The 26,046-nt window shown below is 39.2% G+C and overlaps 5 protein-coding genes across 5 annotated transcripts; 1 reads left to right on the forward strand and 4 right to left on the reverse strand.

The window, feature by feature from the left end:
* Positions 1 to 77: 77 nt before the first annotated feature.
* Positions 78 to 3,970, reverse strand: LOC101307903 (protein phosphatase 2C 16-like). The gene is made up of 5 exons (XM_004303442.1): positions 3,870 to 3,970; positions 2,090 to 3,276; positions 1,654 to 1,971; positions 1,434 to 1,539; positions 78 to 740 (listed from the first exon to the last, which is right to left on the reverse strand). Exons 2-5 carry the CDS (start codon positions 2,975 to 2,977, stop codon positions 406 to 408), a joined length of 1,647 nt encoding a protein of 548 aa, XP_004303490.1. The 5' UTR covers positions 2,978 to 3,276; positions 3,870 to 3,970; the 3' UTR covers positions 78 to 405.
* A 1,807-nt stretch (positions 3,971 to 5,777) lies between these two features.
* On the reverse strand, positions 5,778 to 11,254 carry LOC101308193 (serine/threonine-protein kinase tricorner-like). The gene is made up of 12 exons (XM_004303443.1): positions 11,096 to 11,254; positions 9,889 to 10,063; positions 9,674 to 9,757; positions 9,327 to 9,568; positions 8,985 to 9,228; positions 8,808 to 8,887; positions 8,636 to 8,720; positions 7,572 to 7,694; positions 7,373 to 7,486; positions 7,118 to 7,165; positions 6,622 to 6,706; positions 5,778 to 6,308 (listed from the first exon to the last, which is right to left on the reverse strand). The coding sequence occupies exons 1-12, from the start codon at positions 11,233 to 11,235 to the stop codon at positions 6,217 to 6,219; spliced, it is 1,512 nt and encodes a 503-aa protein (XP_004303491.1). The 5' UTR covers positions 11,236 to 11,254; the 3' UTR covers positions 5,778 to 6,216.
* A 2,418-nt stretch (positions 11,255 to 13,672) lies between these two features.
* On the forward strand, positions 13,673 to 16,118 carry LOC101308481. Its single transcript, XM_004303444.1, has 7 exons — positions 13,673 to 13,793; positions 14,004 to 14,125; positions 14,229 to 14,372; positions 14,470 to 14,767; positions 14,922 to 14,983; positions 15,231 to 15,312; positions 15,586 to 16,118. Exons 1-7 carry the CDS (start codon positions 13,751 to 13,753, stop codon positions 15,699 to 15,701), a joined length of 867 nt encoding a protein of 288 aa, XP_004303492.1. The 5' UTR covers positions 13,673 to 13,750; the 3' UTR covers positions 15,702 to 16,118.
* A 231-nt stretch (positions 16,119 to 16,349) lies between these two features.
* LOC101308779 lies at positions 16,350 to 18,298 on the reverse strand. The gene has a single exon (XM_004303445.1). The coding sequence runs from the start codon at positions 18,254 to 18,256 to the stop codon at positions 16,796 to 16,798; it is 1,461 nt and encodes a 486-aa protein (XP_004303493.1). The 5' UTR covers positions 18,257 to 18,298; the 3' UTR covers positions 16,350 to 16,795.
* Positions 18,299 to 20,833: 2,535 nt separating this feature from the next.
* On the reverse strand, positions 20,834 to 24,514 carry LOC101309067 (peptidyl-prolyl cis-trans isomerase CWC27 homolog). Its single transcript, XM_004303446.1, has 10 exons — positions 24,198 to 24,514; positions 23,937 to 24,115; positions 23,747 to 23,848; positions 23,544 to 23,650; positions 23,312 to 23,453; positions 22,804 to 23,026; positions 22,598 to 22,637; positions 22,202 to 22,397; positions 21,502 to 21,642; positions 20,834 to 21,304 (listed from the first exon to the last, which is right to left on the reverse strand). The coding sequence occupies exons 1-10, from the start codon at positions 24,415 to 24,417 to the stop codon at positions 21,170 to 21,172; spliced, it is 1,485 nt and encodes a 494-aa protein (XP_004303494.1). The 5' UTR covers positions 24,418 to 24,514; the 3' UTR covers positions 20,834 to 21,169.
* Between the last annotated feature and the right edge of the window lie 1,532 nt (positions 24,515 to 26,046).

Raw genomic sequence — 26,046 nt, forward strand, 5'->3', positions numbered from 1 at the left:
TTTAAAAGAAAACAAATAGAGAGCAGACTATAGTATAAAATCGTGACACTGGTAGGAGCATGATGGCAAGCATACTTGCAATAAGGAAGTATCTACCTCACTGAGCTAATTAAACTCGGAGGCAATAATGAATACAATTTGCCCAGACTGTTAAAAGCATAATACTGCCACCATGTTCTATCCCTACTACAAGCAGCTAAGATTTACAAAGACAGAACTGGCTGGACACAGTTTATATCAAACAGTTTTAAACCAAAATTCTAAAATCGCAGATGTTCTATGTGATACATACAGACTGCAGTTCTCAATAAGCAATGAAGCCCAGGTGAAAAACAAAGGGGCAACAATATATCAGATATGATACAGCTACCGGTGATTGATACAGAACGGGGGATGAAGTAACCATCATGTTTTACTTTTAAACTTCCTCTGAGCCTTCAAATCTATCACAATCACCGTGATGTTGTCCTTACTTCCTTTTTGAAGGGCACGGCTGGAAAGGAACTCCGCTGCTGCTTGAGCAGCAGGATCGATTCCCTCACCTCTTTCCAATGGAAGTGTAACACCATTCTTCTTGTGCCATAACAATATTCGTCTCCGGGCAAGGTCACACGCTTCTTCATTCGTCATAACATCCCATAAACCATCACTGGCTAAAATGAGGCATTCGTCATCTTTGGTTCGAGGAATAAACATCACTTCTGGTTCTGGGATGATCCATGGTTTTAAATATCTATCGCCTGCAACCCAAAACCAAGGCTGAAATTGAAGTTTGCTAGCTGCTGAACTACTGAAATGTGAATAACATGCACTGTTTCTATGTACCTAGTAAGAAATAGTTTGGACCTAACTTCTGGAGATATGGTATTTTGTCAGCAAAGGCAATTTATGAAAAAGGCAGTCATTGCAAAAATATCAAACCTACTTCACTAAAAGTATGCTACCAATTACCCTGGACCAACACACATTTGAAATTATTAACATATACACTACTAATATGAAGTTGACTCCCACACTGTGTTCGAAACCATACAACTAGAATAAAAATCTATGTTTCTTGACCAAGTTTTATGCATATTCTGTACAACATAACCCTAGTGTTTTCCTCTTGCCTAATATTATAAATCCAAAGTTCATCATGGATCAAAATTTTGATTCTGGCACCAAATATAACAATAGCAATACCCTTTGTGTCTCAAACAGTTTCAAGAACCACAAGAAATTTAACCATTGATGATTAACGCAGAGCAGATACGTTGGCAATGAAAGTCACTGTACACTAGGAAACCTTCTCTCAAAATGAATGTGAATTCCTATCTAGAGTAATTACAAATACAGACGGCAAACTTGTCGGTACAGTACGTACCTTGGTGCTATTCAGTCAAATATCATCTGGAGGGGGAAAAAATATATATTCAAGTGGAAGCACTTACCTATTGACCTTGACATAGCAAGAACACCAAACACGCGATGGCCATTCCATTGTATGACCTTGCCTCCAGCTGCCTCAATTCTTGCATATTCATCTTCTCGATTTGGCTAAAATCGGTTGCCATAATCAGTTATTTGCAACAAAATACAACAAACACAGATTAGTTTCAATAATCAGTGATGAACCATCAGATACAAGACTTAAGTTATAGAATCTCTTACTTTATGATCCACTGACAATGCCATGGGTTCTTTCCCACGACACAGAACTGCTCTTGAATCGCCAGAGTTTGCCACTATGATATGAGATGAACAAATAAGGGCAACAACAGCAGTGGAACCAACTGTTTCCGGGGCAACAGGATCAAGACTATCCTTCCCTCCAACTTCAGCATCAACCTTAAGAAAACAGTTGGTAAATGCCTTATTCCATTGTTCTTGGCAATTATCTTTGATGCTTGTGTGAACTAGGCCCTCCTTGACAACTTCTATCTCCTCAGCCAGAGCCAAATGCATACGATCACGACAATAATTTGCCACCTGAACAAAGTGAAAGACAATCTCATGAAACAGGGTTACTGAGAAAAAAGAGATGGCACACATGAAATGAAGTAGACAATATTGCACAAGGAAAAATATCAGAAGTAAGTAAACATACCTGACAGCCTCCATGACCATCGTAGACTCCAAAGAAATGAACAGTCTGATTTATACACTTGCTCAAGCCATCCAGTACCCGGTCCCCGATCAGCATTTGAATTGGAATCTTTAAAAGCTGAGGTACAGTTGCAAATGCATCTTCCATCTCTGGTCTTCTCCCACACAAGGATGTAAACCCCCAAAGTGGAACATATTCTACCTCAAAAACACTGCGGCTGACTGTTTCTTTGACCCCTACTTCCACAGGCAATTGAACAACAACATCGGTTGGCTTTGGGTCAGACCCATGACCAGTTTCTTCCTCAAGGCTCACCGACAAAGAAAGTGGATCACTAGTGATCTCTGTCTCAATTTTCGAATTACCTACATCGGGCACCTTAGCAACATCACCAAAACAACCGTTTCTGTCAATGTCTATAGAACTCACTGTTACTCCTTCAGAGGTGGTCTCATACACCAGGAAGTCCTCTAAACATAAGCTACTTGACTCACTCGCCACTGAGAGGGAACAACAGTTATCATGTACCTGATCACCTTCCAATGATAAGCAATCATCTTCCTCACTTTCCCCAGCCATCACATTACCAGGAGCAACCCGATCGCTCTCGTCTTGAGTTGTCATATCTATCGATTGATCTCCTCCTCCCTCTTCCTCTTCTGCAACTGATACTGCAACAACACTAGCTTCATTCCCAGAATGACTACAATCACAATCCTCTTGGCCAGCCTCAGTGGAACTCCTGGTGACAGAATCAGATAGCATCCCGGCAGCGTCTGTCATTAGCTTAAGACTGGTAATATTCATGTGGGTAGCTATAGCTGGGTTATCACAGACTGAGTTACCTACTCTAAATGGCACCGCGACCGCCGGTGACATCTCCTCCATCAAAACTCTTACCTGGGCAGTACAACAAGTTACCTGCCAACCCCTCTAACACCAACCGACCTGTCATTTCTCAGTCGACTTATGACTTTCTTTTCTTAGTAAGAATGATTCAGGAATGTGAATGGTGGGTTTTAACAACCCAATTTCCATGCTCAGACACTCAAGTAAAGGCCGAAAGTGGGTGCCAATTCAGGAGATGTGAATGTATGGATGAGCTAAAAGGCGGTGGAAATGAAATAGGTAGTCAGATCTGGTCAACAACAACGGATCCAAACTTCCATTTGTGGAAACTTAACCCCCTAAATTATACAAAAAAAAAAGAGACATGTTAATTTGAGGCCTTGTCAACTTCTTCTCTAGACTCTTCTCTATCTACTTCCATCAAACTACAGCAAGAAAGAAGCAAACTTTTTAATGCAAACAAACTGAAAATAGAAATAAAAACAAAGATGGGAAATTAGAAACCAACCCTCTTATCTAAACAACACACTAGAAAGACAGACAGAGCAAAAGGGGGTCATGAGAAAGAAACCCAAGAAAGGCAAAGCCCAGAAATCACAGGAAAACCCATGAAAGGAAGCACCTTTTTATTACACATGACTTGCCTGGATCTGAGGCAAGCTATCTCAGCCTCGTGTAATTGAAAGCACACTACTCACTCTCTCTCTCTCTCTCAAATTATTATGATGACAATAATTAAGCAATGAGAAGAAAGTAAAAAAAGAAGAATCACTACCTAATTTGTCAACTGTAGAAGTTCCTTCCCTCCTTTTCCTCTCTCCCTCTCCCTCTCATTTTTCAACTCCAAAGACTGTAACTTTAGCAACTGAAATCCATGGGGAGGATCACAAAAACCAAGAAACAAGAAGATGAATGAGGAAGCTTTACTTACCCATTTATAAAAAAAAATATCAGCTCAAAATGTGATTACTTCTTTTTTTTTTTTATAAATACACACAGACCTCACCTGGGGTTGAGACTTGCAAACGCAATAAAGGGAGAGTGGAGAAGAAATATACCAAAAACCAAAGTGGAAAATAAAACAGAGAAAAATAAGACAAGAGAAGAGAGGGAGAGAGACAGAGAGAGTATAGTATATTTGAAGAGTGAGAAGATGATGACACGTGTCAAATCTAGAAGGGCATTAAAGCATCTCCACCCATCCCATGCTGCTGCCCTTTTCATTCTCTAATCCAAATTTTGTATCCAAATGCTTCAAAAAGGAATTCTTTTGCAAAATTTTGGAAAAGGGATTTTCTTTTTCACAAGTTTGGGTGAGTGTTTCTTTTTGCGTCTTTATGACATAAAAAACGAAAGGTAAACGGCGTGTATTTTCACATACATACATAGACGGTCAAGATTAGAGGAAATAATATAGAAACATGGTAATCAAACATATAAATTGTTATAAACGGTTAAGATTGTGTCGTGTAAATACACGTGGGTACAAGAATTTCCATAGTAACCACAATAAAAAGCCACGACTAACTATTAATCTCGGCCAATCCAAATGAATGATGGAGTTACAGAAATCGTGAGACAATGAAACCAAATAGATGGAGGATGATGTACTTGTATAAAAGATAAATTACTACAAATTGTGAGGTATCACAAGTACTATTTAGTTTCTTTTCAAACAAAATACTAACAAAACATACGGATCATAAAAGTACCACTTAATTTCATTTCTAAACAAAATACTAACACAGCATACGGGGGTGATCAAACTTATCAAAATTTGAAATTTTTTTCGTTATTTCCCTATAAAAGAAAGGGTTGGTTCCAAGTTGTGCCTTGAGGACGGGGAAGCCAAATCTTTCTCCCTTTATGTCCGAAAAAGAGTTAGAAAACTAAAAATGAGGGTAGATAGATCAAAACATTTGAGCAGAAACAACACAAGGATACCCACACCCAAAATTCAGGGATTAATTTATGTATAGCTAGTTGTAATTAGACGAACAATCACTATTTCTGTAAGATCTCGTATGCTCTTCAAAAGCTTGGCACGTGTTGTCATTGGATGATATATGCTAGGAGACCGACCGGGACTTACCGGTCTTTCCCTCTCCGATGGTGAAGTCAGTATCGGTATGGGCTAAGAGTATTTAATGCGGTTGGTGGTTGGGCCCTATTTATGGCCCAATGTAAGTTCCCCTTTCTCTTCCCAATCGATGTGGGACAAATGTCCTTCATACTCTGGCTTATCTGAACTTTTGTCTGGTGTTACAGCCATGCCCCAACACGTTTTTTTGTTAGATTTGGGCCGAGGCCCGCCTCCTTACTGGTCGGCCCTTGACTGGTCAATGGGCCGGGAGGTACTTATCTTGTACCGACAACAATCTCATACTTGATCCCTCTTGCTTTTTGTTTTTCTTGAAATTGTAAGCGCACTCTAAGCACCAACCATACTATTGAACCATTACACTCTGAAAGTTCATTTTTAAATATTTCAACATTACACTCGAATAATAATATGTACTTTTTTTGCTCCAACAGGTTTTCTAAACCTATACGAGTTGATTGCTAAACCTATTCGTTTTAGAGAAAGTGAAAAGAGAGAACAAAAATTCATATTTTTAGAGCTTCTGGAGATGCTCTATTAGGCTTTCTCGAGTCATTGAACACCTCAATGATCTCTTGAAATTTAGAGAAACGATGGTAAATGTAGGGATGAATAGACGACTATTTCTTTGGCAGAAGTTATTTCATGTCCCTAGCTTTGCGACCTGTCTCCTCAAAATTGTAAACGAGTTCGCAGATGCAAATATGGTATTAACAAATGCTATATGTAGCATATTACAGATACATCAAAATTATAAAAGGATGCATCAAAGATATTTTTGCAACTATTCCATTCATAGCTAATTTAAGTTTTACCATACAATCTTACACAACACAACAGAGAAAAGTTCTCCCTAAAATGGTTTCTTGGTAATTGGCTATGAATTATGCTTGGACCAGAAACTGCCACTAGAGAAGGCAGCTTATAACACTACCAACCTGGGCAGCCAGGACACCAGTTCCAGAGTCCATAGACTACATTCTAAGTTCTAATTCACAAAAAACGAGACCTTACTGGAGTTTCACTTGCCCTTTTCGGGGTCTTTATGAAACTCTTCAATAACTACTGTACACTTAGATGAGGGCAGTATGCAAGTTTTATAATGTTTGAACTCGAATCAAGCATATGTGCAATTTCTGCTTTATCAGCTTGCCACTTTTACCTCCAAGATTTGACGTCATGGTAACATAGGATCACCAGATGATGCAAGCATCTGAACCTCTGTTTCTCTGGCTGCCCGTTCAGTAGTGAATTCTACTCGAGCATCAGCTGCAGAAATTGACAAAAGTTCAATTGACTGAAATTCACAATAGAAGACACTGGAGAATACTTATCAAATACTTGGATCATTGAAATGAGAAAAATACATTAAACTCATCAGGTGATACACTTTTTTGGTCCAATCTGCAATGGTGAAAACAATTCCGAAGAAGCCAAGACATTTCTTTCTAATCAAGAAAAACCATATACAATCGACTGAATACGCTTTTATGAGTCACAAAAATCCTCCCCCCATATCAGAAGAAAACAGATAGAAAAAGCTTTGACCAGTTTTCATGAGATAGGAGTAGCAATTGCTTACCAAAGGCTTGGCGAAGCCCTTTTACAGCATCAAAGTTCTTGTATGTATAGCCAACAAAGTTTAGATCCTTGGGAGTCAATTGCAGCTGCATGAAATAATCAGGTGATAAGGATCATGCACTCCTAAACCATGTACAACATAACCTTATCAAAACAAAAAAACAAAAAACAAACAAGCAAACAAACAACCATAAATATTGGTTTTAGATGGCAGTAATGAACTCTACAATCTGTGATTTCAACTTGATTTTAGGCCATGACAAAAACAAGCAATAGTATAGGCAAAGTTAAACAAACGATCACACACACACACACACATAGACATTATAGTTGGGTACTTTCTTTTCATATGTGTAGTTCTATATGTCCACTGGTGTCCAATTAATAAACCAAACCTTGTACATGAGAATATTATCACCCAATACCACCTTTTTAAGAAAATATGTCATAGAAAAGGGATTACTAGTTATCATAAGTACACAAACATATATACAAACCTTCCTCGAGGGTCCTGAACCAGTTCTTCCTGATGCTGGAGGATCCAACTAATCATAAATAAAGAGAAGACAAGATAAGGAAATCAATGAGAGCATCAAATTTGCACCGACTTAAATCCTAGATACCACATATATAAAATGAAAGAGTAAAGGAATTAAAAAGAGTATCATTAGCATAAGAGTAACAGAAGAAAATAATAAGGAGGGTGCAGAACAAAGAAACAAACAAATAAGAAGTATAAGCTTATACAATACCTCATCAAACTTCATAAAGTTTTGGGTATCAAGCTCCCCATTAACTTCTGGTTTGAATGCTGCCTCCATTTCATAAAGTTTGTCCCACACGATGTCTTTGAACCAAGGATGAGACTGACACAACAGAGTTACACAAATGTAAGGTACAACACATTGATGAAAGATCCTAATAATATAGTATTCAATATGAGAGCCTCACTTTGATTTGACGTGCACCAAGCCTATGTTCAACATCACACAGCAACCTGCAAATGAGATCCTTCGCCTCAAGTGTCAGTCTTGCATCTTCTGGAAATTTTAAGTGGTTTCTCCAGTGAACAATCTGACAGAAATTGAGAAACAGAGTGAGACATTCACTTCCACTTTATATAAAAATGAAAGATGGACTACACTATGAAGTATGTAATGATTCTGGGAACAGGCTATATCAGTGTTATCAGTGTTCAACACACAGTTTCAAGATGTAATGATAACAAACAACAACAGGGTTATTAAACCCTGAAATCCTAAGCTAATGCCTCGGTCACTTTAATATAGTTGTTGGTTACAAGATCTTGAAACTTTAAAGTGTAAATCAACACTCCAAGACACTTCATATGCCAATTATGTGTTGACACATTAAAGTGTAACACTTAAATATAGTTGTTGGTTACAGGATTTAATTAAACTGTGTGTTGATTTAAACAACTCCAAGACACCATATGCCATGATTTACATTACTTTTATATGCTTACACTCCTGTCTTCAGTTATATTACTTACGTGTATGCTATATCAAAGTTTTTAATTTATTTTTCAAGCAAGAATATCCGTAGTTGTAGAATTATGGCTTCCTCAAGCTATATTAAAACAATGGAGGTGGAGAAAAAGAATAGGGAATTAAAAACCTGGACGCAATTACCAACAATATTGATACTAACCAATTAATTTATATTCCAAAAAGCATAAATGAAAAATGAAACTATTCAACAGTATAAATGTGTGACATGCCAAGACATGTACTAGATGTTACTACATTTTACATCTCTCAAGAATCGCCAAGAGTTGAATTAGTTATACAAGAAGAGATATTCCATATAATCTTAGTCATGGTTGAAAAAAGTTGGTAGGAATCATCAATACTTTTGGTCAACCACGGTTTTCCATTCTCGCAGTAGATATGTCGAACTTATGTACATAAAACTCTAGTGACCTTAAACTCTTGAGTACTGCAGAACATTGGTACTTGCAAGAGTTATATCTATGTGAACAGAGTGAATGTTACCTTTCTGCATGTAGCTATGGGATCATCTGAATAAAATGGAGGGTACCCAACAAGCATTTCATACAGTATTGCTCCCAGTGACCACCTAAATGAAAAAAGTCATATCCCTTAACATTACTGAAAGAGAATATGAGAGGTAATATTAAAAGAAGGAACTGAAGCATAAACCAACCAGTCGCATTCCATCCCATATCCCTTCTTTAATAACACTTCAGGCGCAATATAGTCAGGTGTCCCCACAGTTGAAAATGCCTTTCAGAAACAAAATGCAATAGAGTGAGGGGATAACTTATAAGGTCTAAGGCTGGAGGTGTACTGCAAAAACAAATCAAAGAAGACACTAGCATACCAACTTTCTCCTGTTCATCTGCCAATGCTGCAGCTGTTCAAGGGGGCTTTTCCAACTATTCCTGTTATCCGCATCAGGAAAACATCCATCGATATCCATTGGTTCTGCCAAATTTTCATCATCCATAGATCTATTTTCATGCAGTGCAGGTAAAGTTGTACAATCAAGAGGCTTACAGAGGCCAAAATCCGAGAGTTTCATGTGACCGTTTTTATCTAGAAGAAGGTTGTCAGGTTTAATGTCTCTGCATGGATAGTGAATTATGAAGTGGTGAGCAAACTGATAACAATAGAAAAACAAAACAAAACAATCGACACCAATAGAGTGATAGATGTATCCCACCTGTGTATGTAGTTGTGTTTCTGAATAGATTCTATTGCCAGAACACTCTGTGCAATATAAAATTTAGCCACACTTTCAGTTAAGGTATCCTCCCTCATCAGCAGAGTCATCATGTCACCACCAGGCAGATATTCCATTATTAAATATAGGTACTCAGCATCCTGAAAGGAGTAGTAAAGTTTAACTATGCAATGACTGGCAACTTCTGCCAGCAAGTTTCTTTCAGCTCTGACATGCTCCACCTATAAGCGAAAAAAAATAAATTGAACATTAATAGTTAGATCAATAAAACATTGGAACAAGTTCCAGCAGTAGGTTTTGTACAAAAGTCACATGTCCGGTCTTACCTGCCCTCTCATAAGCATTTCAGATTTCTTCAACTTTTTCATGGCATATATATTGCCAGATTTTTTCTCCCGACACAATCGAACCTGGTCATTTGAGTGTGTGTTAGGAAAGAGAAAATAAATTACAAACATATACAGGAAGCCAGAGGCAGAATAACTGGCATAGTCTCCAAACTGGAATTTATTTTCAAGAGAATCTCATGTTCAATACTGACCTCACCAAAAGCCCCCCTACCAATGATGGTCAAAGGCTCAAAATCATCAACACATATCCTATGCCTTTTAAGTCGCATGAACTCCGTCTCTTTTCGCTCTAAATCTTTGATCAGGTTGATTTGTACCTCCTTTGGCACATCTGAGGAAGCTAATTTCCTTTCCAAAACCCATCGTCTGCAATGAAAAGAAATCATCAAAGACCGGACCTACAACATTTTACAACTACCTAAGAAGACTCCATCAGTATACCTTCTATTGAGACTAGATGTTTAGCTTGATGTCCGACAAGATTTTAGTTGAAATTAACTCTTGGGATCTTATTATTCTCTATGTGCATTTTATGGAGCAGAAAGTGTATTGAAAAAGAAAACAATGTTTGGGACAAAGTACTGAAACAGATCTAAAAGAATTAGATGAAACAGGGAAATTGAATAAAGAAATAAGGCAAGGTATAGAATCAATATCATGAGGAATTACAGAGAATATATGCAACTACTCCAGATAAACATATAAAATCATGCTGTAGGAAACCTCTAGTGTAAGCATTCACAATAGAAGAGAAGATTCTCGTTTGATGTTCCCTGGTCTCTTAGAACTTCAGTGTGCAACTCCATCAAAAACAAATGTTGTCTTTCATTAACCTCAAGTCTCATGGAAACCTTCTTATAGAAGCTTTCGGAGAGGAGAGCTACACTTGAGTGCAGTCCCTCGCCGAGAACAGAACATAGATGAGCACTTATTAAGATTTGCCTCTCTCACAGAAAGATCACAGCAGATTAAACTGATACATTTCATAGCATTTCAGAGAACGAAATTTTTTAGTACTAGATCACCAGCAAATCTAATCGACAGAGTGGTATACATTATGCAGTAAAACTCTACTAGATTAGAACATAATAAACCACAATAGCAGAGATCAGAATCCAGATAGATCAGATTTAGTGATACTGTGTCTCATTTTCGGCGTAATCGATTGCTTCCAATCTCTTAAAAAACACTGATTTCTCCACTCACAGTAAACATCGCACTAATTACACACATTTCCGCTGCTAGCTACATTTCCACAGCAAACAAAATTGAAAAATTGATGAACTCTAAGCCACATGATTAGCACAAAAACACCAAGGCCTTGTGATTCGCAGCTCAAATTGCTAACCTAAACTACATTATTGAGCAAAAAAATTAGGACTAGGCGTATATATATACCTCTCTTTTCGTTCTTGTATGTTCTTCCTCTGAGCTCTGTAGTGGTTCTCTATGAACTGCTTCGCTGCAGCGACCTTCTCCATCGTCAAGCTCGAGCCTAACACCTCCTCTTCTTCCTCCTCCTCCAGTCGATCCTCCATTCTTTCTCTCTCTTCTTCTCTCTTTCTCTCTCTAGAGAGTATCAGTTTCTCTCTCTAGAGACCTCACTGAAACGAAGCTCTCAATTTTTATTGCAACGACGAGATAATAACCCAGGGAAAAACAAAAAAAAATAAACGTTAAAACTTTACTTTTAACTCTCTCTCTCTCCTATTCAACCGCCGTCCGCGTGACACGTGTCAGGCTCGGACTATTCGGTCCTGATTACTATGACGTGGCGGGGTGTGATTGTGTGGTGGGGATGGGTCTGGCAAAGTACCGAAGCACGGGATTGCGGCTGTTTTTAATTTCTTTATCAGGGAATGAGGAGAGGTGGGATCACGCGCGTGTAAAGTGGGGAATGTGACGCACTCCACGTTTTGGCGAGGCAAAGCGTCGCTGTCATTTTTTAATGACGCTTTTAAACCTTTTTAACACAAAAACGGCCCGTAGAGTTGGCTATGATTGGGCCGTGTTACCCACTTGCCTTTAATTGGGTGTGTGGATGTACTGATTCCGCACCCTGGAGCTTCACCATAAGAAATGTAATCCTCTACGGACGGGACTACGGACTCATTTCACGGTCAGAGATATACTCTCGTTTTTACTACCAGGAAGAACTCAGTTTTTACTTCTAGAAGGGGAATTGACTCAAGTTTACATTGTCGTTTTAAGATTGCATTTGCATAAGCTACACATTGGATCACTGATATAGACTTCAAGAATGTAATCATCATTTTCATAGAGAAACCATTTTATGTCCAATATGTGACTTGGTCTTGAGCTAGGAATCTAATCTACCGTTTAGAAAGCTACAAAAGATGTTAAAAGTTCCAAGTAGTCTATGAATACATAGATAACCAAGAACAAAATTTACCTAAAAAATTAAAATGTCGTTATCCTAACCATCATATCATAATATATTTTACTACCCTTAAACTATGTTTGTTTGATTTGTACAAAATTTATGTAATTGATGCAATCATCATATCTTATATTATCCACAATCATTTAAAAGTGTATGTAATTTACAATATTTATTTGTAAGTAAAATCATTGTTGTTCGTCGTAAATATGTTACTATCTCATATAACTTTCGTCAGCGATGTGATTAACGGTGAGAGATTGATGGACCATACACTATTGTGGGTAGAATTACAGGGGAATGCAGCTTGTTTATTGGGTGTATTTAAAAAACTAATTTTACAGTTTGGTCCAATCTGAGTATTAGCTGCGAAACGATTGGCCAAAAGAAAAAGAAATCTAGCTGTAAACGGCAACACACTGCCAAATCTCATTGGTGCTGTGCGTTGTACCATAATTGAAGAGAGCTATCCGGTGCGTGACACCTCAATAACAATTCCTACACGTACGACGTGGCAAGGTCTGATTTGACAGAAGTGACTTTCTAGGGTCCAAAATTTCAGTGGTCATATGAGCTGTAAGATTGATGTACTATGCTAGATCTGGTCCAAGTTCCAACAAGACAATTTAAAACAAGATTATAAATTTAATAGATGTACCTTCATTATAGATTATATAATTGTTTTTTTTTTTTTTAAATCCATTCAAACAAAAATTATTCAAAAACATGGCACTCAAAATGCTCGATGCTTGATTATAGTTGTTGGTGTAAGATGACAGTTGATATATGTCTTATGGTCGTCGATTAGTAAGGTGGCCTCGTAACGGATTAATGCGCTGCTTTGATAGGGCGACGCTACATTTTGTGGAAGGATAACTGTGGCAACGAACATTGAGATTTTGGATTGATTGCCGGCTACAGAGGGTCTAAGGAAGTGGTGCCTAATCTGCTGGGTACTCTTAGCACTTGTCGGTTGGGTGTGGTCTTTTCCTGGACTTGGGCCTCCCTTCTTGTAAGGGATTTGTTTTTTATTTATTTGTTTAAATTGGGTTTTTTCTAATGGTTTGAGAAGAAGATAATACAAAATGTATTTTAATAATTTAGAGACGGTAAAAAATATATTTATTTAAGGCGTGGGGCTGAGCCTCCCAGCTAGGCTGGGTTCCAAACCCCTTTTACAAAAAAAAAAAAATTTATTTTGACATATAGGTTGGAGTGAAAACATAGATGCTCTAACTTGTGAATTGAGGACATGCTTTATGAATGTAAATGATGTTTTGGGAGGTGCCATAGCCATAGGGGTATCAATGGGATGCAATGGTAAATTTGAAAATGTTACAAACTTTTTTAACATTATATTTTTTTCATAATTCTCTTGTATCACAAGTTGAGCATTCATGAATTTGTCTTAATTGTGTCATGACTTGTTAGCTTCGTTAGTTGGTCCAGGCCTTTGTGTACTGGCCCACTGGGCTTATACATAGTTACCACCAACACCAGCGACACGACGTCGTTTCGATCAGGACTGACAAGCGTATCTGTTCGTACTCAAAAGTCCAAAAGCAGAAGAGCTTCACTTTGTTCGGACTGTTCCAGTTACCCAGCTTCACCGGAGCGTCACAGCCACTCTAACTCAAACCGGTGCGCAAGCCATGACGGATCCCTATCATAGATACGGCTCTCCGCCGGAACGAGGTTCTTCACTTTGCCCTATCCCTAATTTCACCGTCACCAATTTTCACTTTCCCGAACAAAAATCACGGTTAATTTCCAAAAGTCGTTTTCAGGATTACTCAATGAAATATCTGTTGTATAATGCACGATTTTACAAAGGATTTGCGTGTTACTGATTATATTTATATTATTGGACTAGAATTTCGATTCATACTGTGTATATTTTGCTAGGGAGTGTAGCAAAGTCCAATTTTCCTGGTTACTTAACATCCGAGCCGCCATCGTTGCTATCGAATCACAGTTTTACCCCGACTGATTTGCGGAGCTATTCTTCGGATTTTCTGCAGAGAGATGTAAGAAGTTAAGCTACTATTTAGTGTTATGATTATGGATGTGTACAATGCTTGTAGATTTAAGTGTGCGTGTGTGAAGAAATGTGCTGTTTTACTACTGCAGAAATCATTGGGGTTAGTGCCGTATGGTGTAGATGATAGTGTGGGCGGTAGAGTTCGGCCTGATACGGGTGTTGGTGTGACAGCAGAGTCTAGTTTATATGATCCTTTGGAAGATAGTTACCGAAGCCAGAGACAGGGTGTTGCTGTGAGTTACTTTGAGTCTTGTGATATTTTTTTTTGTGTACTTCTCTGCGTGTATTGTATGTATGAATTTTTTTTTGTTATTGTGTCTGTTTGTGCAGGTGAGATCAATGGTCCCGGGGGTTTATGGTGTAGATGCTGTGAGTGTCAGCGTTCATGCTGAACCTGGTCTTGCTGTAACAGCAGGGGCTGGTTATCCATCTCCTTTAGGAGCTCAAAGTTTACTGAGCCAAAGACACGAGGTTGGAGTGGGCATTGGTCCAAGTGTTTCCACGGACATTAGTAGAGAAAGGTCTGTGCCTTCGAGGAGTGGAGATGGTCTCCCAGTACTAAAAGGGGAATCAAACATTTTGTTTGTGGATGGACTTCCCACTGACTGTACCAGAAGAGAAGTAGGCCGTATCCTTTTGCTTTTCGTGTGTCTATTTTTCAATGCCTGTCAATGTTTCAGGTATGCAACATGTCCAGGATTATTGTTTTTAGTGGAAATGACTCCCCTAAATTTGCTGTTTGTTCCTTTGTTCCTGTCATTTCAAACCTTAACTCATTGAAGATCTATTTCGTCCATTCATTGGCTACAGAGAAATCAGAGTAGTTCACAAGGAGCCTAGACGTGTAAGTCCACTCATCTGCCTAGTTTTATGTAGTAATCTTTATAGAAAACCTTTATGTTTAACACTGAGCGTCCACTGATCACTAATAGAGGGAAGCAACTGCACCTGTGATTTTACCTTTTAGTGATGCAGAGTTGAGATAAGGCTATGGTTTTGTCTGTCTCATCTAAGCAACAACGGGGAAATTTCCATTTATGTCTGGCTCCTGCATTTCTTATGATCATAGTATTCCTGTGATTTGGTGACAGAGTGGAGATAAGGCAATGGTTTTATGCTTCGTGGAGTTCGTGGATCCAAAGTGTGCTTTGACTGCTATGGAAGCTCTACAAGGTATCATATATGCAATATCTATGATCTCTCTCTGCTTAGACTATAAAAGTTTCCATTTAATAACATTATGTAACACAAATATGCTGTTCAGTAGTTGTTTTTCTTTCTGGTCTGAAGTATATCCGGAGAAATATCTTATGTTTAATTGTTGACTGTATATGTGATTTTTTTTGTATCTTGTTTGGGAAAATGAGGGTTACAAGTTTTCATTAATTTGTGGAAAAATATATCACTTATCAACCTCTGAAATGCGGGATGTATGGCTGTACGCAGGTTACAAGTTTGATGACAAAAAACCCAATTCCCTTCCATTGAGGATTCAATTTGCACATTTTCCGTTCCGTCTACCATCTGATTCTAATCAGAAACGAAGTGGAAGCCGACACTGATGAAAAAAGGCTGTTATGAAACCCCTTGTCTTTGTCCAGAGATGAGCAAATTTTATGAAAACAGAGTCAGCGAATTGTGTAAATCAACAATTAGAAGTTTAGAATGATATGGCATGATAGATGAGCAGCTCAATACAAGGGAGGGCCTTGTATTTAGACTTGCCCACTGACTGACCTCTTCATGGTTGTAGTTTAGGACAGGAATCTGAGAGAGGCTGGCTGGAGCCTGTCTCATGATGCCTTTGTTTGACCTACCTTTTGCATATCAGCCATTGACGTCTAGGTCTTAGTTTCGTATGGATGGAAATGAGAAAGAGCCTGTCTCAAGATTGCAAGGTTATTGTTGATAGAATCAAAGAGGCAATACTAGTTTCTGAAGCTTTATATGAATTATGAAGACGCAAGGTTTCAGGGTGGAAAAGCCAATTTTGAAGATGCTTTGGTGTTTTGAAGATTGTTGAAAGGGGGAAACGCAGTGTTCTTAACTGATACAGGAAATGCACTTATGCAGATTGGCTAGAGTGACGATAAAATACTAAACGGAATTTTATGAAATAAAATAAAATATAAAATAAAAACGATACGCACTTGCTAATAGTTTGAGCTGGACTATTACGAAACTTCTTGTTAATGTTTTTGGGCATGGAAAATGCCTCTGACTTCAGGGAACAGATGGACTTGATATAATATGTGAATGAATTGGTTGATGAAGGTTCGTGGTCTTAAATTATTGCCCTCATTCAACTACTGCGAATCTTAAACTAATTAGACTTTGACATATTGCATAGGGGAGTTGAAGAATGCCCGCAAAACTAGTACATACTACATAGTGATGATTCATAATGAAGCAAAAGAATATCAATTTCATTCATCTCTTATATGGTAACTGAAGTATGGATCTTAGGTTACAATGTGTGATCTTGATCATGTATAACTTTACCCTATAAAGATTACAATAATACAATTGTGGAAGGGAGAAGTATCTATGTTTTACAGAGCCTCTTTACAGAAATCACAAACAAGGAGGAATGACTTCTACAACAATACAACTAACTAGTAAGCAAAAAAAGAATAGAAATGGAATCCTAAGAGCCCTAGAGAAAAGAAGTGCCTGCAAGGCCATGATGCAAGAGATTATGAGCAATGGCATCCCTCGCCTTCATCGAGCTTTGTGATCTCAAAGCAACCTCCGGAACCATCTCATCATCAACAAGCTCAATCCTCAGCTCGGGGTCAATTTCCTCATTCCTCAGCTCGCATATATTGTGCAGCACACAGCAAGCCCCTAGAACCACAGGCAAGTCCTGGAGCTTCACCTCGGTCCTCTTCTGCAAGCACAACCACCTCCCTTTCAACCTCGCAAACGCATCTTTCGACACATTCTGAATCTCCCCAATCTTCTCATTGAACGCATGCTGCGTCCAAGTGAGATGCTGCTGCGTATACGGCACCAGAACCCAATCCAGCAAAGGGTAACCCGAACTCCCCACAATCCACACACCTTTCAGCAAGCCATTCCCCGCCCTCTGATGCAAGGCCGACTTCTCCAGAACCTGATCATCCGGCATTGAACCAGGCCAGCCTATACACACATCAGTGAACACCCCTTTCGGATTCACCACACCTTGCACTGTAATAGAGTAGCTTGTCTTCTGGTTCCTCTCTGTATGCCTCTTGTTAAAATACGCTGCCACACTGATCTTCGGAGCTATGATCGGAATATGAGTCGTATACATAGACCCTACCACATTAGGTATCCCCGAAACCGACTCGAACTCATCCTTCACCTTCCTCAAAACCCCATCCTCCGGCCAGTTCAAGTACTTAGGCATCAACACAGTCCTAATAGCCGAGCAAACTTCAAGTACTAGCTTATGACAAGTCGATATCCCCAACCCGAATCGCTTCGAAACCAGCCGGAGCGGGTCGCCGGTAGCTAACCTCCATAGACAGACGGCCACTCTCTGCCGGACCGGAATCGCATTCCGGAGAGTAGTGTCCTCTTTCGCTATAGCCGAGTTCAGCTCCTCGCAGATCAAATCAAACGTCGCTTTCCCCATCCGGAAGGCTTTCTTGAACTCCTCCTCCGGGAAATCCGGCTGGTTACACTCGTCCCACCAGGCCTTGGACCGGTCCTTGACCCAAAGCCGCCTGTGCTGACCCGACCCGCTTCCATTTCCGCCTTTCGCGCCTTTGTTTTCGGACACGTCACCCGCCGAAGCAGCAGCAACAGCAGCCGCCGCGACGCTCGCCGCGTTTCTCGACCGCTTCCGCTTGACGGACTCGGACTCCTCGACTTCGGAGTAGTAGCCCTGCAAATCGGAGTAGTAGTCGAGCATGGCCTTGGTCTTGGTGGTCGTCTGGCTCTGCTTCTCCTCAGCAAACGACGTGTCGTCATTTGAGACCCGCTCCTGCTTCTCCTGCTGTTCCAGCAGCGATAGAGTAGTGATGATCCCATTCAGGTCCTTCGTCTTGCCTTGCTTTCCCGGCGGGCCTCCGGCGTCGCCGTCGTCGGTGGTCTTACGGCGGCGTTTCTTGGTGAAATCATTGTTCATTTGAGAGGACTGGAGGAAGGAGTAGATGGAGGAAAGGTCGGGTTGGTCTGGGTCCGGGTTGGGAGGGGGTTTGAGTTTCATATAGAAGCAGAAGAAGAAAGAAGAAAGAAGAAAGCAAAAACGGAAAGAGAGAGAAAGGTCTTTGGCTTTGAACGCTGTAAAATCTTTATATGGGATTTGGGTGTGTACGCAGTGTGAACGCGAATATTGACGTTTAGGGAAAAAGGGGAGGCAGGGATTTTAGAATTGACGTTTAAGGAAAAAAAAGAGGCCAGGGATTTTAGAATTGTATTTATCATTAGAATAAGCGCGTAAATACAACAGTGTCTTATGTTAAGCTAATGACCATCTAATCATGATTAGTTAATTTCAAAAGGAATTTATATAGATTATTACTATCATCTTTTCTTTCGTGAGGGGTTTTTGTCTTCTATGATATATTTACTTTTTAGGTCTATTCATTTTTTAGGTCGGTTCTCAATGTTATGAGTACGTAGAATGATAGAAGTTTTTTTTTTCCTTTCTTTAGTTTCATGTATAATAAAGGTTTGAAAACTCGCTAAATACTTTCAGAGCAGAAAACAAGCTTAGAGCGCTTAAAAACCGCATTAGGTGGGCTGAATGACCTTGTTTTATAACACTTTTTATAGTCAGGGTTTAAGAAATCGCGACTAGAATAGATGGTTGGCTTGAACATAAACATTAATAATACGTCATCGGATACGATATTAAACAGATTTTTTTATTTATTAATATTTTAAATACGTAATGTGTAGAAATACGGTAATGATGAGTAGAAATGTAGAATCACTAGTTAAATGTGCTTAACATGGGAAGAGGGGTGAATAACGTGCCACACAAGGGTTGACTTGGTGTCCTCTCTGTCTCTCGCAGGTGTGAACGCAAGAACGCATGAAATAAACAAGACGGACGATAAGAGGGTTCCATGTGTGAACGCGTTTTATGAGAGGCGGTGGTAGGTACGTAGGTGTAAGACGGTGACTGGCTTCTATTATTATTATTCTAATCTCCTCATTCATTATCATTATCAGAATTCATCAAAGGGATATTTGGATTGCTGTGCAAGTTTGGAATGTTAGCTTTCTCTACAAAGGATACGCATCCGAACCCCTTTTGTCAATTTCGGTGCGAAAATGTTGGGCCTCGAGTGGCCCAGCATGATATTGTAGGCCCCTCTCCCCTTTGTGTCGTTCTGATTGGCTCTGTAGAATCATCATTTTAATAGGGTTTTGTTTATGGGGAACATTGTAGAGGATCATAGGCGTCACAGTTGGCTACAGCCCCCACATACAATGTGGTAGCAAATTCAACAATATACACTACTACTTTTGACCTCTTGCGTGAGAATGACTGGACCAAAACCCACGTACAAAGAAGAAGAACATGGTGGAGGCAACGAACACAACACCAGGATTGAGCTCGTTTTGTAGTGTCCGGGATAAGAATACTGTTCTCTAACACTAAAAGCATCTCCAACTTTTTAGTCTAAAATCTATAATAGGTTTAGGATTTGTAAAATCTCACCTCTAACCTACTACCTAAATTGAGTTAAAATAAAATTTACCTATTACAATGTATCCTATTTTGACTCAACGAAATAGTTTATTATTTTGGATGTGACCCACTGTCAAATTTTATTATTAAATAATTAGGTTTCACTTTATATATAATTAAATGATGATATAAAACACTTTCAAAAAAAATGATGATATAAAATGATTAATATGTTTAGGTTTTGCCTCCATGGGTTAGAGATGCAAAACCTATATGAATATTATAGGTTTGGGTGGCCTAAAATTTGAATATAAGGTTAAGATTTAGACCAATTGTTGAAAATGTCCTAACAGCGTCTAGTAGCGTCTAGATATTGTGTATTCCTAGTTAGTTGTTGTGTAATATCAGAGATATTGTCTCGCATACACATTGACAGTTCAAAAGCGAAATTTGTCAATTTTTGAAGAGTGAGGGAAAAGTCTTGAGTTCACGGAACACATCTTCACATGCCGTGTGAATGACTAAGATTAGATAGTCCTCATATATATGTATAGTGTTCTCTAAATATGAATGATTATGAGCGGCTAGAATTACACCGTGGTGGTGTATGTTAATACAAACAAAGGTTAATATGAACTCATCAACTAGACGAGGACATGATGTGTTCCAAGGTTGTGCACTTGCAGTCAACATGTTTAGAAAGGTTGGATCAGCAATTTCCAAGGCAATTCGATAAACAATTCAAATATGCGAGGAATCAACAGCTATTTGGAACAAGGGAAGCAAAACGGAAAGGCAAGTTTCGAGAAAAAGGCAAAAGTTTGGTCGAGGCAGTATAGGACATATGGTCAACAGAAACAGGCATGGAACTTGCCCATTGGATTTTTCCACGCTGCCGAAGCCGCAATGAGAATTTAGGCTAGTGTGGTCGGTGGAGCTCCATTAAAAACCCACCTGGACCAACCAAGTCTACAAGTTATGCCCAGAAGCTTTGGAAAGGTAAACCCTGCCCTGCAGTTACTTTCAAACAAAATAGACGAGAAACAAGAAGAGCTGGACTTTGCTTCAAGTATAACTACACAATTAGAACTGTACAACCTAATATTAAGCAGAAGAGACTAGTCACAGAAGGGTGGAAAGAGCACTACCCACATTATTCATCAATACACCTGCAGAAATAAGTCTATCGCAAAGATTAGATGAGCCAGAAATATGAGATTGATGAAATTGTTGTCGAATAATGTGCGCCTCAATATCCACTAGTTTCATGGAACTGGAAGTGTGGCTAATTGTGCAAGTTTCAGCAGGCATTTGACATACAAAGGCAATGACGTGCAACTCTCATGATCCCATTCAGTCTCAAATATTCACAAACCGGTGAAGTATGGTGGACAGAAGTCAAGTAAGAGATTTGCCAGCCCATTCTCGATCTCTTCGTTTTTGCTTTGCTTGCATCCGGTTGAACTTCTCTTTTCCCTTCTCCAAAAGAGGGTCATGCACAACATAATCATTTACGTCCTCAGTGCGAGTCATCTGCAGAATGATTTACAGGAAAATGTAAGCCACAAAAGAGTAGAAACTAGGAAACAGTATTTTTTTTTTTCCTTTGAAAATGAAACCCAGTACTCTTTGTAAATTGTAAGAACTCTTGAGCTATGTAACTCAAGTAAGGGAGCATAATTAATTCTAATGCAATGTCAGATAATCAACTTTGATCTGGAGAAGCTTACCTTTCCAGTCTCAAGAGCAAATTTTAACCGAGATTTTTGCCAATCAGATAAATCTTCGCCATCGTCGCCTCCAGATTCATTATCTGGGGCCGTAGGCTTCACATACAGGGTCTTCTTAAACTTCTCGAGTCTTGCTATTGTCTACAAACCCAGAAAAACCGAGTCATAATTAACTACATAACACACTGATATAGTAAAGGTAATATAGGAAATTATACAAATCAGAAATAAACGATGTCCATGCATGCAAAGAATAGAGTTCCAAATTTCACACAACAGGGACTTTTAACCACATCCTGTACCGGCTCTTTCCACTTTGCTTTTTTCTATCTACAGATGCAACTATGCAAGGGTCTCAATGAACATCAGAAACATTATAGTTCATATGCTCTTCAAGCAAATGGAAGAAAGACGATAATAAGCTGCACTTTCACATTTAATAACATCTTGATTATGCCTTAATTGCCCTGGAAGTCCCACACTCTTCAAAAACTTCTTACATGCGTTATTCCAATTTGATCAGTCCTTTGCTGAACAGTTCATGGGTATATTCTCAGTAGCCCCGCAATGACATCCATTACTAAGATGTAAATATTATCATATTTAATGTACTGAAGAGATGGATTCCAGCAGAGGACAAGAAAGTAAATAGGTATAACACAGAAACAATATAAATAAGAGCAAATAAGGCATAACATACTTCTTCTTCTCGTCCCTGGTTTCTACGCTTCTTCTGTTTCTGCAATTGTCTCCCTCTTTCAGCTTCACTTAAAAGCTGTAAGTCTGCATCAGCATTGGCTATGCGCTCAGCTTTGGCCTCAGAACCTATCCCTTTTTTCTTCAATGACAGCTTCTCTACCTTTGGTTGGTCATCGTCAAAGTTTTCAGCCTTTGAGCTGACAAGAAGAAAATGAAGACATTATTTTGAAAATATTTCAAGATGTTTCGGTCTTTGGGATATTATCTAAAATCAGAGAAAGAACATGCCCTTTTCTTCCCCCAAATATAACACTGAGGAAACAAATCATGCCATGAATTCTGAGAAGATGAACACGCTTGAGAAACAAATAGTCCAGTGTGAAAGAAAAGTCTTTACCTTGTTGCAGCTACTTCGCGCTGCTTTGGGCTAGAGCTCCCTGCATATGCACATGATAGGTTAGGAAAATCGACACAAATTATAAAGGCAATACAAAACAGGCATCAATTGTAAGAGAGGCAGAAAATGCAAGACAAATTCTATGTAGGGATGAGATGGACAAAACTTTACAGACTGGTATACATTGGGTGAGGAGAAATGGGTACCGTTTGGCAACTTTGGCTTTGGTGGGTGATCTCCCAATTCCTTCCGTTTCCTTAGTATTTGATTACGCATTCGTGCATCAAAGTTGACCTCATTATCATCGTCATCATTATCGCTGTAATTAAGAGAATTATAAAATTTTGATTCTGAGTTTTTCGAGGGGTCTTCCTTCTTTGATTGTAGAGCCTCTCTAACAGATAACTGGACCTGCCTTGTCTTAGGATCCTGCATCAAAAAAAAGGTCAATTGCTTATACTGTTATGTTACAAAACCAAATATTAGAATGATGAACATGTTTACATTAATAGCTTTCATGAAAACATTTAAAAGGATTGATGAGCATAAAACAAATACACACAGCACAAGGATTTTTTTGAATGGAAATAAGTTCACAAAAACTTCACAATTGACTGTTACATCATAATTTTAGACATTATCCCTGGACCTACAAACTAGCAAACTCTCAACAGTTCCATGTCAACAGCATCATAAGAGATACCATGTACTTACCACTTCGGTTAGTGGAACTTCTTCCTTTAGAAGACGAGGATCATCCAATACATCATGACTGCTCTTTATTTTTGTCTTTACAGCTGCCAATTCTCTCTCCTCCTCTTCAGCTTCTTCTCCAAATGACAGCAAGTTCAGCTTTCTGCATTGTCGAACAAAGCCACACATGACATAAGTTACAATAATAGACACATATATGCATGAGTCATGATGTGCACGCAAATAATCTTACTTCACAGCTTTCTTCTTCGTCTCCTTGTTGTCAGTATCATCTGCTGCTTGGACCAAAGAACGTGAAGACACTCTAGGGACAATATCATCAAACGGATTCCACAGTACCTAGACCAAGGATCATGAGAACAAAAACTCCTGAAATCTCCATACGATACAGAAAAAGGCAAACTCAAGACTTACTTAAGAAACATGCTTATCTACCTCTACTGATAATATCCTGGGCGGTGGGTCCAAAGGCCGGTCATCCTTGTTGGTTTCAATCTCGCCCAACCTCACCAGATTGTATATTGAATCCCCAGTCACCTGAAACACATAAACAAATCCATCACTCACTACATTGCTACATTGCTTCAATGCAGCTGATGAAATTAACAAATTCATCATCATTTACCTTTCCGAAAATCGTATGCTTCTTGTCAAGCCAATCAGAGCGGTCCAAGTTCATGAAGAACTGGCTCCCATTCGTATTAGGCTTATTCGCATTTGCGCAAGCAACTAATCCTCTATGCTTGAATCTCAGCCGGGAATGAAACTCGTCGGAGAAAGGTCCGCCGTAGATACTTTCACCGCCTGATTACACAGCTCAGCAAAATGCAAAACCCTAAAACCTGATGTAAATCCGAATCACTGCGAAAAGGAAGCGGAAATTTACCTTCGCCGGTGCCGGTGGGGTCGCCGCCCTGGACGAGGAAGCCTTTGATGATGCGGTGGAAGATGGTGTTGTCGTAGTAGCCTTCGAGGCAGAGCTGGACGAAGTTCCGGGCGGCCTTGGGAGCCTCTTTGGGCCAGAGCTCGATGTCGAGCGGCCCATGGGTCGTTTGAAGCACCACCTTGCCTCTCGTCGGTGGTTCTAGTACGTAAATCGACGACATCGCGACGGTGCGTTTGCCGGAGACTTAAGTCCGGTGAGATTGGGGAGTCGATTGGGGAAGAAAGAGTTTGGGAATTAGATTAGACTGGGAGCACGACGTCGTTCCGGGTCTTTTAGAATCTAAGCCCTCGCGCGGGTAGCCGTGGTTTTTATAGTTACTGTGGTTATTTCTGTACTGTTTTGATTATTACTGGTTTTTTTTTATTATTATTTTATTTTAGAATGATTAGGGAATGATTATTAATAATTATTACTATTATTTGATTTGGATTGTCAATTTTAATCTTAACTCTAGCCCAGTACTATTTGGTCTAGCGACATGGTCTATCCAGACTTTCCTTAATAAGTGAGAGGTTGTGACTTCTACTCATCAAGTTATAATATTTAAGTTATTTACAAAATAAATAAATAAAAAATCTTAACTCTAATCTCAATCCTAATCTCAATTTTTTTCTCTTAAAATTAACCTATGTAATAAGACTGATCATAAGAGAGATAATTCTAATTTGCAGTTAGCCGACTTGGTTGTTGATCTGTATCATGTTCGGAGGCTTTATCAGCAAAGGAATTCAGATGGTGATGGTGGTCGGGGTAGTCCGTCTTCCGGATAGTGCGATGCAGGAGACAGTGGAAGTTTTGGGCCTGGGTTTAGATGTGGGGTTGTGGGCTCTTTGTGTATGCATGGTCGTCTATAAGATAATTAAGACTCGCTCTAAAAGGTCTTTGACTCAGGAAGTGATGATTCGTATAATTAAGGATTACGAAGAAGAAGATGAGGTTTCAAGTTGAGATGTCTAGTCAAATGCTAGTTGCTTTAGTGAAGCTTTTTTTTAGTAGGGATGTCTTAGGAGTTTTATGAATAAATTGGGTTAGAGAATATGGCTTGGTTTGATCCATTTTCGGTTATGTCTAAGTTATTTGATTTTACTCATTCTACATCGCTATCCTCTGTATATTTACTTAGCGATCTAGGGTTTTTAAGTTTATATACAATAACCTAAATCTGACGAACCTACCATGATCGAGTTATTGTGTATTGTATCTACTATCTCTCTTTCAACTTATTTAATGAACCCACAACCCTTTAGTCTTTTACTTTTTGAAAAACATGAATAAAATAATCAAATGCTAATCGAAATTTTTTCTATATACAACTTGAGAAACATACATACAAATATGAGACGAATGTCATTCGACAAAATGGTGCTAAACAAAATACGAATTGATCTGACCTTGAGATCATGGTTAATACCTTCTTTCGGGCTAATTTAACGTCTTTATTTGTCTTATCAATCAAATATGTTCGAAGTACAATGTGCAGAAATATATTGTTTCGTTTAATTTGGTCATGGCATGGCCGGGTCAAAAATAGCTAAACGAAGCCAATGGAGGAGGAGCCATGCTATAATTAAGCCAGTTACGTCCATTTTTTCCAACTTAGAGAGCAACAATGGCGTTCCCCTCCCTTCTTCCACAACCAACAACACCAGCACAACCTAGCTTCTCTCCTCGAGTACGCATCCAACTTTTCCACACTCGTCGGCTTCAGATTTTCGCGGGCGGTGGTTGTAGTAGCGGAAGCTCGCAGCTACCGGCCCGCTTTCTGAAACCCGCAACGACGTCGTTCCCC

Source organism: Fragaria vesca, linkage group LG6 (genome assembly GCF_000184155.1).
Source record: "Fragaria vesca subsp. vesca linkage group LG6, FraVesHawaii_1.0, whole genome shotgun sequence".
Taxonomy (NCBI): domain Eukaryota; kingdom Viridiplantae; phylum Streptophyta; class Magnoliopsida; order Rosales; family Rosaceae; genus Fragaria; species Fragaria vesca.